At 30.1% G+C, this 13,230-nt stretch overlaps 1 protein-coding gene across 2 annotated transcripts in view; it reads left to right on the top strand.

Moving 5' to 3' along the window:
* The window catches only part of LOC130898085 (protein trachealess), a 67,801-nt gene extending 56,635 nt beyond the window's left edge, over nucleotides 1–11,166 (top strand). The window contains exons 9-10 of one of the 2 annotated variants that reach the window (XM_057807136.1): nucleotides 6,605–6,729; nucleotides 6,786–11,166. In XM_057807136.1, the coding sequence (XP_057663119.1) occupies nucleotides 6,605–6,729; nucleotides 6,786–7,858 (1,198 nt within the window). In that variant the 3' untranslated portion in view covers nucleotides 7,859–11,166. The remainder of the gene's footprint in view (nucleotides 1–6,604; nucleotides 6,730–6,785) is intronic. The other variant, XM_057807140.1, reaches the window with a different exon arrangement.
* Nucleotides 11,167–13,230: the final 2,064 nt, after the last annotated feature.

Genomic DNA, 13,230 nt, shown 5'->3' with positions numbered 1-13,230 from the left:
TTCTATATGGTTCCAGGTTAATTAGACACAGTGTATATAATCAATCAGGTATTTTATATATTCATTTTTACATTGCATTGATATGATGGTACCTAAACATATTTATTTCAAAAGGACTGAAAAGGTATAGGAATATCAGAGCTGGGGACACAAAATGAAAAGGAATGTTGCGGATTTGAAAAAAATATTTACAAAATTTATTGGAGAGAAAAGGGCACAACTCTAGTTGATTCACGTTAAAACTACTCAGTGTTTTTTATGTAGGATAAAAATTGGAATTTTGATACGGCACTGTAAAGAAGATATTCAAGTATGATATCTGTAACACTTCTCTATTTGCTTGAATTGTGACACAATTAAGAAAGTTTTAAATTTGAATTAGCGGAGGAATCGTTCGACTACAAAGTTAGAGAATCGAATTCATTTGAATAGAAATAGAATCGTTCCACAAATCTTGCAAAGTTCAATTGGTCTGAACAGACAAGAATGAACATGAGAAGGGTTTGAGAAAAAATGCAGAATACAGTGGATAGGATACATAAAATAATATTCTTTCACAAAGAATAGTGCTAATATTTAACTTCCAAATATAAAACTTGAACAATTCGAGTCTCAATCGTAAAAATCTTAGATTTAGATAACTGTTAACAAATAAACAATTCTTCTCGATTTTTTCCTCTACGATATAAATATTAGTTTTGTAATGTTATACAAGGTCTTTCGAAAGATATAGGCGTTTTTTATTAATTATGGAGCAACTCTAGAACCTTGTAGTATTGTACATATTGATAAATAACATCTACTTACATATGAAGGAATGTTCCTTATCCCCAAATATGTTAGTTTCTGGGCTGTTCATCATTTTCTTCCACTTTTCACTTCGTAGAATTTTTCCTTTTTTTCATATTTTTCGTTATAATTTGTCTTAATTTTATTTCTGTTTTCTACGAGAATGAGTCAAATAACTCTTTTGCATGTTTTTTGATATTTCATGGTTTGATAATGCAGTTTCATTTTTTTATCGTATTGATGACCTTTTAATCTATTTTCTAAATATTTAGATGCCTGCTCTATATAAAAAGCATTACAATTACCTTTTCTAATAGAGAAACTTACTTTATGGATGCCCCTCGTATATATATTTGTGTTTGAAGTTTTATTTCAAGAAATTGTTTTTGTACCTCGTACGCATCTGGTATGTTTTGGATAGATACAGAATTCATTAGGTATATATAAAATATCCGTACATAATGGAATTTAAGTACTTCTGTGTTTTTTGTATTTTCCATAAATTTCAAATACTCCAGAACTACTTTTTCCTCATTAATATTGCAAAATATCTTTGCAAATCAAGGGCAATATATGTAAGTCAATTTAAATTATGGAAAACAAATGACAAGAATTAAAAGTTGTTCTGAAGTGACTACAAAGGGAGCAAACCAACAATAACGGAGGGTGTGTTAGCAAGAGGGTAAAGCTGTTGGGGTAGGCAGGAAGAGTCCTCAGGGACTTTTTCGTCTTGCTATTACCTTGTGCCTCCAGTATTAACTCATTTTTCTAATTTGAAAATATTATGATTTTAAGCCTCTTACTTAGAAATATCAAGCAAAACATCGGGCGGTAAAATGAACAGTGAGAGATGACTTTCGGCACCGAAAGGATTCAGTTTGCTTATATGAAAGTTTCACAAATAATTACAGCTCGACCTAGATAGACTTATAAATGACAATGTGTTTATTGGAACGTAAGATAATCGTCGAAGTCTTAGGATATAATAATAAGATCCAGAAAAACTTTTAATACGAATAAGTACCGTTTCGAATTCACCAGTCTGCATTTTTGCAGTCGGCGTTCAGCGCATGCGAGCTGTAGACTTACATCTGTCGGTAACACAAACACAACTTTGGCATTTTTTATTGAAGCGTGCGATTGTTTACGATATCGTGAGATCTATGCAATGTACGAAGAAAATATTATTTGTGACAAAAGCTGGTTCGAAACTGGTTAAGGGCGTTTAAAGAAGACCGTACCAATAAACACGATTTGGAACGCAGTGTCCGTTCTTCTGTCAATAATGACGATTTGGTATAAAAAGCTAACAAAAAAATAAGAGAACAGACGCATTATGGCATGCCTAATAAAAGCATCATTTTGCTTCACAACAATACCCGTCCACATGTAGCTAATTGAATCCAAAATAGAGCTTACTCTCTGATAATGAGCTTACCCAACGTGGTCTTGTTGGCTAACAAATGATAAATATAGGAGTATTTCTTTTGTCTTTCAACAAATCGTAGCATGAACTACTAAAAATATGAGATAATCCCTGCCCAGATAATTAGATTTCTAACATATCATGAAAAGTTATCGAAAAGCAAAAAAAGTTTGTTGTGAAAATAGAATTGACATTATTAAAGGAATTAGATGCGAAGCTGCGCTCCTGAAAAAGGAAGAGAATTAAATTTAAAAAAAAAATGTATTGGGTATTGGAGCGACATTTTATTCTGCCCGTATGAATTAAATTGCTGTGATACAGTTGAACCCTGAAACTAATATTCAGTTATAGGGTTGTGCTTTGAAAACAAGTGTCAATGCTCAGTGGTGCAAATGCATGACATCTTGTCCTAGTTTGCCAAGAATCACGAACAATTTCTCTTAGACCAGGTGTATGTCGACCTCATTTAGGTCTCCAACAACATCAATCAGAAACCTAAGGTATTTTGAATTAGTTTAAGAAATATCAGTTCAAAGCAGCACATTTTACGGTATATTTATCGAAATTACAGTCTTAAGACATATTCCCTTTATTTATGTAGATATATATAAACGATAGCTCATAAACGACAAACCCTCATTATCAATATGTAATAATAAAAGTTATAATACCGCCATAAATGGATTTGTTACTAATGAATTGTATATAGATAGTCTCTTTTTTATGACTTGAATATTTTTATTACTGTTTTTTATAATTCTCTAAATAAGGAATCTAAAATTTTTAAATATGAGGTGAGCATTCATTATTTCAAATTACTTGAATGGTATGAGACATTCAAATCCTATCTAGTTTGGATTCTGCAAAATTCTGTGATTAATTATTTATTAATTACACATAGATTCGACACATAATAGGTTTCTTCCTAATTTGTTCCATTTTTTACCAATATTTTTCTCTTGCGTTTGCTTTTTTTAACTTTCCCTTTCTTGCCTTTACGTAACTCCGGTCGGCGGAATAGATCCAGTATTTTCTTCAATGAATCTGTATTGAATCATAAACGAGAAAAATTTAACATGATCTATAGTTATGTCTTATGCAATAATTTATCTCTTTAGTTGATCAACTATACTTCTAAAAATAGGTATATTGGTTTCCAACTTAAAAATGTGCATGTATAATTTTACATTCGAAATTAGACAACTTATTGATCTGTTTACTTAACACTCCTCACTTTTTGATAAATATTTTTGAAATTATTTTCAGATATTGTCAGAGAATTGGGATACAAATACTCTTTTAATTAAATATTTAAAGAAAAAGTTATGCAGCTTATTCTCATTGAAAAAATTTTCTATCCACTAAAAATTTACGTGTCGCTATCCTTTTAGCAAAATTTCACCATAACGAACTTTGTTTACAATTAAGACGTTAAGTTATTACCACCTAAAATATTTTTGCTTATTAAGTGTATATGAAAGCATATAAAATCATTTTAATCCCATTGTTTCTTAATTTCATGAACCTTGTATGCTCGTCACTCTAATGTAACGTATTGGAAAGATAAAATGGGTTATTTACAATGTACAGTGTACCCAGATAAGAATAAAAAAGTGTTGTATCTTGGAAATTATTTATCGTAAATATAATGGTGAAAAGAAAAAGACAGTAAAAAAATTTCTAGATTTGCGAAGGAATTCCTTTTCCTACCAGCCTCATTTCCAAAATTTGAAAAATGGAAAATATCATTAGCAAAAAGGTAGTTAAGATAGATTCTTAGAATAGATAGAAATAGAATTTTACTTCAAATGCATCAGAAATAATCAAGTTCTTAGTCATAGGAAAAGTAATAAAGTAGTGCTTATCGTATAACAAAAAAGCTTCGATGGTAACAGAATAACGATAGGCTTTATCATGTAATGTAATTAGACCTTTGCTACCAAGATCCCTATATATTATCTACTTAGACTATATATGAGATATGTTTCATTTGTTGCACTTTAAGTATAATTTCAACACAATTTTATGAAAAAGACTTATATTGTGTGCATATAATTTTTAAAGAATTTTGTAATTCTTGTTGTTATATCAAAAAGCGAGCTCTAGCGTCATACATAAGAATAAAATACATCACACGTGATATGCACTTGATGAAGCAATAAGTTATTTTTTGACAGGACCAAGTTTATCAAAATATGTTAAGTTGTTGCGTTCCCTTGTCTACTATGTTGATAATATGGCAATACTACATCTTTAGGCTACTTCAGTACTCAAACTTTCTACGACGAATGGTTCGTGATATATACCACTTTGTATCTGTTCATCCGGTACATTTCCTCAAATATTATGATGGCAAATTCTCTTATAGTATATATCCAGTTTACTATGATATTAATAATATTTTAACAGTTAATTATCAATACTCGATAGGTACGTGCTTGCCGGACCAGTGCGGCTGACTAACCTTGCACACGTAAAATCAATTTGATAGAAATTCCCAAGCAGCATACTTAAATATGGTCTACGTGTCATACTTTTGAAATGGTACTATGGCATCTCAGATCGGGATGAAGGGGATGTCTACGTGAGCTTTTCGAATACTCCAGTCATGGACGACATTCTCTTCATCAGAGTCAGACGTTAGTCTATAGGTCATCCGATATTCTAGTACAGCTGTGTCACGTCGACATACGTGTTCGGGGTGCTACTGGTCTTATAATATATCCCTTCGATTCAACACAGAAATAGGTGTATCACGTCTTATGGGTTTATTAAAATCAAACTCGAGGTTGAAAAAATGCAATTTTTATACAGGGTTAATTTCAAACGAAACATTGAGAGACGCGCTTCAAAAAAAATATCAATTAAATATTGATAATATAAATATTAAAGGACGTTTTTTGATATAGAGATACTGAAAATTTTGATATATTTTCAAGAGCTTACTATTAAATTTCAAAATGGTATTTGTAACAAAAAATCAGAGTTTTTTAGTTCAATTGTTTTTTTCGAATAATCCATGCACTTATATATTCCCCTAACATCTTTTTTATGAAAATCTTTGACACCCAGAAAAATAAATGGGCCTGTTTGTAAGTAATATTTATTAGAAATGTTTCACGCATTTTAAGAATAGTGTTTTTTTTTTAAATTTTAGACTAAAATACATGTCCAACTATGTTTTTTAATAAAATTTCACGGTAAAATAGTTATTAGATTTGTCTAAATTATTTTGGTTTACAGCTGTCATTGGTCTTATTCGCAGGAGGAGTGTGGCAAAATTAAACGCTAAAGTATACTATTATTTAATATACTTATATTCCGTGCTTTTGAATACTTATGTATTCATTATCAGGGACTGAAATTATTTTCAAAGTACAATGTAAAAATACGTACAGAAGTATAATAATATTAGAAATTGCTTACATTTATTCAATGAGGATTGTAGTTGGTGTTGAAATTTAATCTCTTTTGACAAAATTATAAAAATCATAAACTTCAAAGATCAATATTCAAACTGATTCGTGACATAAATAGTCTATTGATTCTAGTTGCTACTCAAATTGATGTGAATTTTGATTGGTTAGATTCAGAATGACATTGAATATTTATATGCTAGAATGGGTTAGGTCGTTATGAGTGAAGTTGAGTTTTATAGGTTAGGTAAGGTTAGTTGGTTGATAGTAGCGTTGAATTTTTAGGTTATTTAAAAAAATTCTATTAAACTGATAATATTGAGCAAAATATGTTTTTTTCTGAAAATAGGCAATTCATAATTCATAGAATAACCTTCATAGAAAATGTGTGATTCCAACGAGCACCTATCATGATATAATTTGCTGTCACTCACCAATCGGATAACTTCTCCGATTGATGAGTGACCTTTTAGAGTGACCGAAGTATTTTTTAACAAAATTTAATGACGAAATTTCATAAACTATGTTAGTCAGTTCTACTATGATTTTTCTGCAGCTTTATATCCTTAAAGACCTGAGCTATGTCTTCTTTTGACTGTAGATAATTTTATAACAACTAGGATAAAATCCTCGTATACATATATATATATATATATAATTATATATATATATATATATATATATATATATATATATATATATATATATATACATAAGCCTTTTCGTTGTGGGATTGTGACAAAATCACTAAACAAACATCATCATAACACATGTCGCTAATGAAATTCAATATATTTTGTTTATTGATAATGATATTTACAATTATAATTAGTAAAATTCCAATTGAATTCCATTGAATTCATTTTCCCTGTGCTATTTATACGTTTTCAACTCAACAAATCTATAGGCAACCTATGAGGTTCATTTATTTCCCATTGTACTGAAAGTAAAATTGAACAAGTTTATGTTACAGCCGACGAGAGTACGAGTCTGTGGTGATGGATTGCTGTCAGCTAGACGACCCGAATCGCGTTGTAAAGAGAGAGGAGGCGAGTAACAACGACCCGGAGAACGGATCATCAGACGCCGAACGTGGAGGTACGTTGACGTACCACCAATGCTAGTATATATATTCTAACTGATTCTGTGGTCAGATGACCTGAACGTCGGAGGCCTTACCAACCCGCCCCAGGACTCCAGCCAGGAATTGGAGGATGTTAACTGTGAAGGCAGTGCCAACGAGAATGAAGCTTCTGCAACACAAGAGCCTGGAGATCTTCGGACTCATCGTATGGATCTCGTGACGCCGCTCCAATCTACACCAATTGTCAACATCAACAAGGATCATCGGAAGTCATTTCCTGCTCGACGAACAACGAAGAGAAAAAACACGTCATCTGACGAGAATGAAGAAGATGACGCAATTGCAACTCATCGAGGTTCTGCAATAAGCCCAGCTTCTTCTTGTCATTCCAATAACGGTACCCATCACTTATCAACGGACACCACCACCGACACTAACCCCAAGAAACTTGAGGACTCAGTCAGCAGTGTGACGTCGGTAAAAGATTTGGAAAACGCCATGTCCAAACATCTTCCTGCTTGCAAATCACCGATCCATCAACCAACAGATTTCAGTACAGATGCTCTTCTGAAACAACAACAGAAGACGACTATTCAATGGATCGGAGCCCACCATCAGCAGTTACAACAACAAGGGCCCTTGCCAGCCTCGGCTCTCCTAAGACAACTCTACGCTAATAGGGAAAGTGTAATTCGGGCAAATGTGCAAGGTAGTAATAGATCTGGTAGCTCTCCTGGTTACTATCCCAATGACAATCAAGTAGGTGTAGGGGCACTACCAACACCTCCCAGTAGCGAGGGCTCAGCATCTTATAGTGAACACCAGTTTTTACTATCGCAACACCAAAACTATCCGACTAGTTATTATATGGACTATCATTCCATGACTCCCCCATCAAGTGTATCTCCCCGTGATAAACATCAACAATTACATGGAGGTGTTGCGTTTGACTCGACTGTTCCATATCAAGATGTTTTAAGACATCAATACCCAGACAGCCCTCTACCTCTGAAACCCCAAGTGTATTCGTATGTAGATCAACCCCAATTTTATCACCACGGTTCTACGGGAACGGGGTTCCATTTATATCATTCAAGTAAAAACACGCCCACTACTCCCACAAATTGGTATCCGCCATCATAGTAAAAATAATTTAATATGTTTTGACAATTTTTTATCAATTTTTTTCGAAACGATACGATGCCAATCTTTGATTTAAATGCTTAAGTTGTCTCATACTTTTCAGATGCAAGTAGTGAGAAAGTTCACGCATAGTGTGTCTGTTCAACTATTTTGAAACCAAAGAAAAGTAATAAGATAATACAAAATAACATGAACAAAACTGTAGTTGGACTAATTTAATAACAAGTTTATGCAAATATTGTAGTATACCGAGTGTTTCTAGTACCTATTATGTAAGAGTGTACATAATGCAAGATAGGTACATGTTATTTAGTATTATTCGACTTGAACAGTGTCATTGCCCGCATTTTCATATATCTGCATTTTCTAATATCTAATTCGACTATAATTGAAGCTTACATTTTTTCTATTCATAAAACAAAATGTACGTTATTTTTATTTTAGAAAACTTCATTTTCATTACAAATGGAGTTTAAATGATTAAACTACGAGGTTTTCAGGTTCAAATTACCAAGTTATATTAACATACCTAAATACATATTCTTCATATTATATCTTACTCATGACATCCTATCCGAACCTACTTATCTTTCTTCTCCAAGTTCTTGTTAAAAATAAGTTGAGCCAAACCAATGTATATTAAATATACACTGTACTATATATGTAACGTATTTCATTTCTTACTTCTGAGACCGTTTCATACCTACTTAAATGAATGAAATTGATTTTAAATGAATTTTATTCAATAATGTATTTTTCATAGAAAATAGATTTCGGTTTTTATCAAAGTATCAGGTATTGACTACTCTGATCCTTGTTTATTTATAATGCGAGCGTTGGAGTAGATCAAAATAAATACTCTTTAACTACACAAGTTTTTCTATTATAAATACCTAATGATGAATTTCTAATTTTTATGTATATAAATCGTTTCAAAAATTCTTTTTTTTATTTGCCACTATTTCAAGGATCTTTCTATTCTTACAAATCAGTGTTAGCTGCTTTGCTCTTTCATGGTTTATTAATACAGTTTTCTTCGGATTGATGACTTCTTGATCTATTTTCTAATATTGAAATTTATTCTGAACAATGTGAACAGCATAGCAATTAATAAATGGAGCCTCGTATATAATTTTACTCCTTTCAATATTTGGTATTATCCTAAACTATTTGATGAATTATTGTCATTTACTTATTAAAAATTTGATAGTGTTTCACATACTGATGTTTAAGATCTGTTTTGTCGATTAATTGCTTATAACAGTATATTATCTATTTTTTCAGGATAATTATTTATGCTTGGTGAAATCTTTGCTTTTCAATGTGCTTCTGAATTCAGATTCTGGAAATTGGGTAGTCTTCCCAGTCAAACTAATAATCATTTATTTCGTAAGATAGAGTGTGACATGAAATGATTTGTAAATATCTTGAGGACCAAGTTGGTTTGATTAAGCATTCTGTTAAATGCTTTAACGTAGTCTCTAGGTTTTTACATATAAAAAAATTGAGTTTATTTGGATGAAACTTATTCCAAATTATATTAGAATTTTGCACAATAAATAACATTACATCTAATTTCGTCGTTTCACTCACAACGGTGCTTTTTCTATAATTCTCGTTCCTGTTATATTTTCCTTGATGTACTAAATATTTCTTATTTGATGGCTGCAATTTAAGCATTACATCATGCAGAACTTTTTATAGAGAATAATTTTTTTCGCAATATTAATAAATAAATAAAAAAGTCTTTTAAGTGGACATATGCAAGGAGCTTTTATTGAAGAAAAATTAATAAACAAAAAATCATAATAGTAATAATAAACAATCAAGGTTTTTTTGGTACTAATTTTCAAATTGTTTTTGTGGAAATCTATTTCAGAGTTTTCAAATTACAAATCAATGGTTTTTAAGACTTTTTGTAATTATCAAGGTATATATTAGATGTCGAAAAAAATAATATATAAATGTAAAGGTAGACATTTCCGAAATTTTATAGGTTGTTTTAGCTCTAAAACAAATCTGTTATTTTATTTTACATTTTATATTTTCAATGGTAATCATTATTTTCTACTAGAATTCCATATAAATATTTATATATTTTCATAATATACAGTTTTCTAGATAAGTAGAATTTGATTATTCATAATATTATTTTTATAATTAGGTTTGACGAAAAGCACTGTAGATTTCAATAATTTCATTAACAATATATAGGTTTTAGTTTTATTATTGTCCATTGTTTTATTTCTGTATATTATTCCAAATGAATATAATTTAAGTTGTCAATGTAGCTAAAATAATCGTTTCTAAACACTAATAATGAGAAGAAGAAATAAAAAAGAACTGGTTTCAGTAAACTATATTATATATATATATCGAATTTGTTTTGTAACAATTGAACAAGGGTATATAATTGATTAAATATGATTAAAAAATCCTGCATCAAAATTTTTTCAACATTGTTTCGTTCCGAATTTTGTTGATCGATTTGAATTCGAGTTCACGTGACAACTGTAGCTGCAGTATTAGGTATATAATATAATTAGGATAATTGTTGAAAAAAGAGCTGCAAAATGTTTTATTTGCCATGAATGATAAATATTTTGGGTGAGACAACGAATTTGAAAAAGAAATCATTTTGTAGCATCAAAAAGCACATTGGAGGAACTAACATCAGCATCATTTTACGCCCTTGCTTCTGGGTAACGAATTTCTCTTGAATTTGTTACACCGTTTAGAAAAAAACAAAAATAACTTCGGCAATAGTTTTTTTCTCATTGTTGTGATTACATCAACTGTAAGTTCAAAATATGAATATAAAACTAAAAGCTCTTTTTTTATTAAATTGCGGTTCTAATATGGAAACAACAAAAAGTATCGTGAAAAAAATTCAAGCAAGTAGATATTTTCATTTTGTTAATTGAAAAAATTTGTTCAACACAAACTTTTTATTCAATTACGTGTATGATACTACAGTTCTTACAACCAGCTTTGCTTCGTTTCTATATGTTTTGTGAAAACAAAGTGGAAAACAAGCATCTGCAGAAATTTACGTAGCTGTATCGAAGAATTCGAATACCTTGGACTGACGTGTTAAGAAGGAATATAGTTAAGACTAAAAGATACAAAATATCTTATGTTTTCACGCTGCTGTTGGTAAAATTCGAATTGCCTACATGAGAGCAACGCCCACAAGAAGAAAAATAGTTCTCACAACTATTTTGTTGCTGAGATTAAATCGATCATTAAAAGTCGCCGTCAGAAATCACTTATTTAGTCGTTTATGGTCAAATTGTAAAATATCCATAAGTACTCGTATAATATATAAATGAAGTATTTATATATACATATATATATATATATATATATATATATATATATATATATATATATATATGTATATATATATATAGTATTTTTAAATGGTGTATAAAATTGATTCTTTATTTTTTTAGAAGAAAAAGTAGAGGATATAGTTAAATATTCCACTTTATGTTATCATAATAAAATATATTAAAATTATTGTAAGCTTCAGTTATAACTCGATTCTGTTTAATATTGATTTTATATTTTTGTATACTGATCTAATATGATACAGCATTCTGACTAGTAGGTACAAAAGCTGTAAATATACTTTTGTTAAATTAATGTTATATCAGTTGATAGTGTAAGATTGGAGTAAGGTTTAAAGTTCGAATTACAAAATCATAAGGCAGCACATTTTTATCAAAATATAAATATATTGATATATGTTTTTTCTAGTAGAAAATTAGATTTAAATATGTTTCAGATTTCACTAGAAGTATAAATGAAATATCATCTTAACTGAATATTTTAAAGTTTATACCCCTATACATCCGCTTTACCTACAGACATTACTATAAAAATCATGTGCCTGATTGTGAAAATAATCATATATAACATGTAACAAATATTTTAATCCCTCCTATGGATTCCTTCGTAAAATAACTCCTTATGTAGGAGGTGTATCACTTAGTTATAAGACTGTAGCTTAAAAATGAGAATTAAACCTGGAAAATTTTGAGGAAAATCGAAATACTAACGGCCTCATTTCTTTTTTTACAAATTGAAATTCATAAATAATTTTATTGATACTTACCTAACTTTTTTGGTGGTTCAAGCTCAAAATTAGAACGGGTGCAAAATTCATCGAAGATTTTTAGAAACATTCCACACCACCAATTCAAATTTTTAGAGGAGGTTTCTTCGAATCCATAAAAAGTTTTTTTTTATGATTACCTACATCGTGACGATTTCTTTAACCATATCATGCTTGTAATTTTCATGATCACTCTGTGTCTGAATTAAAATTAAAATACCTATTTATCTTTAAAAATGTGCAGCCTCTTTTGCTTCTAGTCTTGAGACAACTTTTACAGGAAAAGATGCTCATCAAAACGTATTTTAATATCTAATATATTCCGTCGTATTCGATCTGGGAGAATTTTTTTGGATCGGGATAAAATAATGCTGATATTTCTACAGAAACTAGCTGGAACATTAACTTTGTTTAGTTGTAGTTTAAATTTTGTTTGGCATCTACTGGAAATCAATTTTGTGTGTGGTTTCCATCTCTCTGTCAAACAGTTATAACTATACCTAAATAACAATGCTTTTAAATGTTCTTGATTTTACGACTTAAAATCAAGAAAATTTAGAAGCATTAATATATAAAAAGGTCTAAAAAATAAGAAATTAAAGAAAGTTTTACCTAAATAACTATATCTCTATTCTACAGTACTACTGTATTTCAGTACTGCTAAAATAAGAGGGTAAATGTTAAGAAATCAAAGCAATTGTAGTAATTTTATTTTAATATACATTGTTGTCGATTATTGCATACAAAATTATTACCTATACATGTATATATACCGTTTTATGTTCCTTTTCAACAAATTTGAAAGTTAGCTATTATGAAGATTCCTGTAAGAGCGCGTCTCATGATTTTGGTAAAACCATCTGTAGCGATTCTATAAATTTATTAAAAAGGTGCTCTCATGGTAGAAATGTGATTTTCCCTTCAATTTGTTAGTTTTACTTATTATTAGTGTTACTATTTGTTAGGGTTACCTACTTGTATCATGTTGTTACATACTGTTCAGTACAAAAAGACAACATTACGATAGCTTCATGAATATGTTCGTAGCGTCTCCCTATGTGCAATATATACTTAATCAATTTCTGTACTAAATAAATGTTTGTTTAAGTTTTTGTTATATGTGTGTTTCATTATTATCTTGAAACCTTAAATTTTATCAAAACCATTTTTATCAACGTGATGCGATCAGAAAAGCTATTAATTATTTAACAAAGTTAATCGATAATAAAGCTTTCATCTGCCTTTCGTAGCA

This window comes from Diorhabda carinulata, chromosome 1 (genome assembly GCF_026250575.1).
Source record: "Diorhabda carinulata isolate Delta chromosome 1, icDioCari1.1, whole genome shotgun sequence".
Taxonomy (NCBI): Eukaryota; Metazoa; Arthropoda; class Insecta; order Coleoptera; family Chrysomelidae; genus Diorhabda; species Diorhabda carinulata.
The sequence above is the reverse complement of the archived record's forward strand: the minus strand, read 5'-3'. Positions and strand labels throughout refer to the sequence as shown.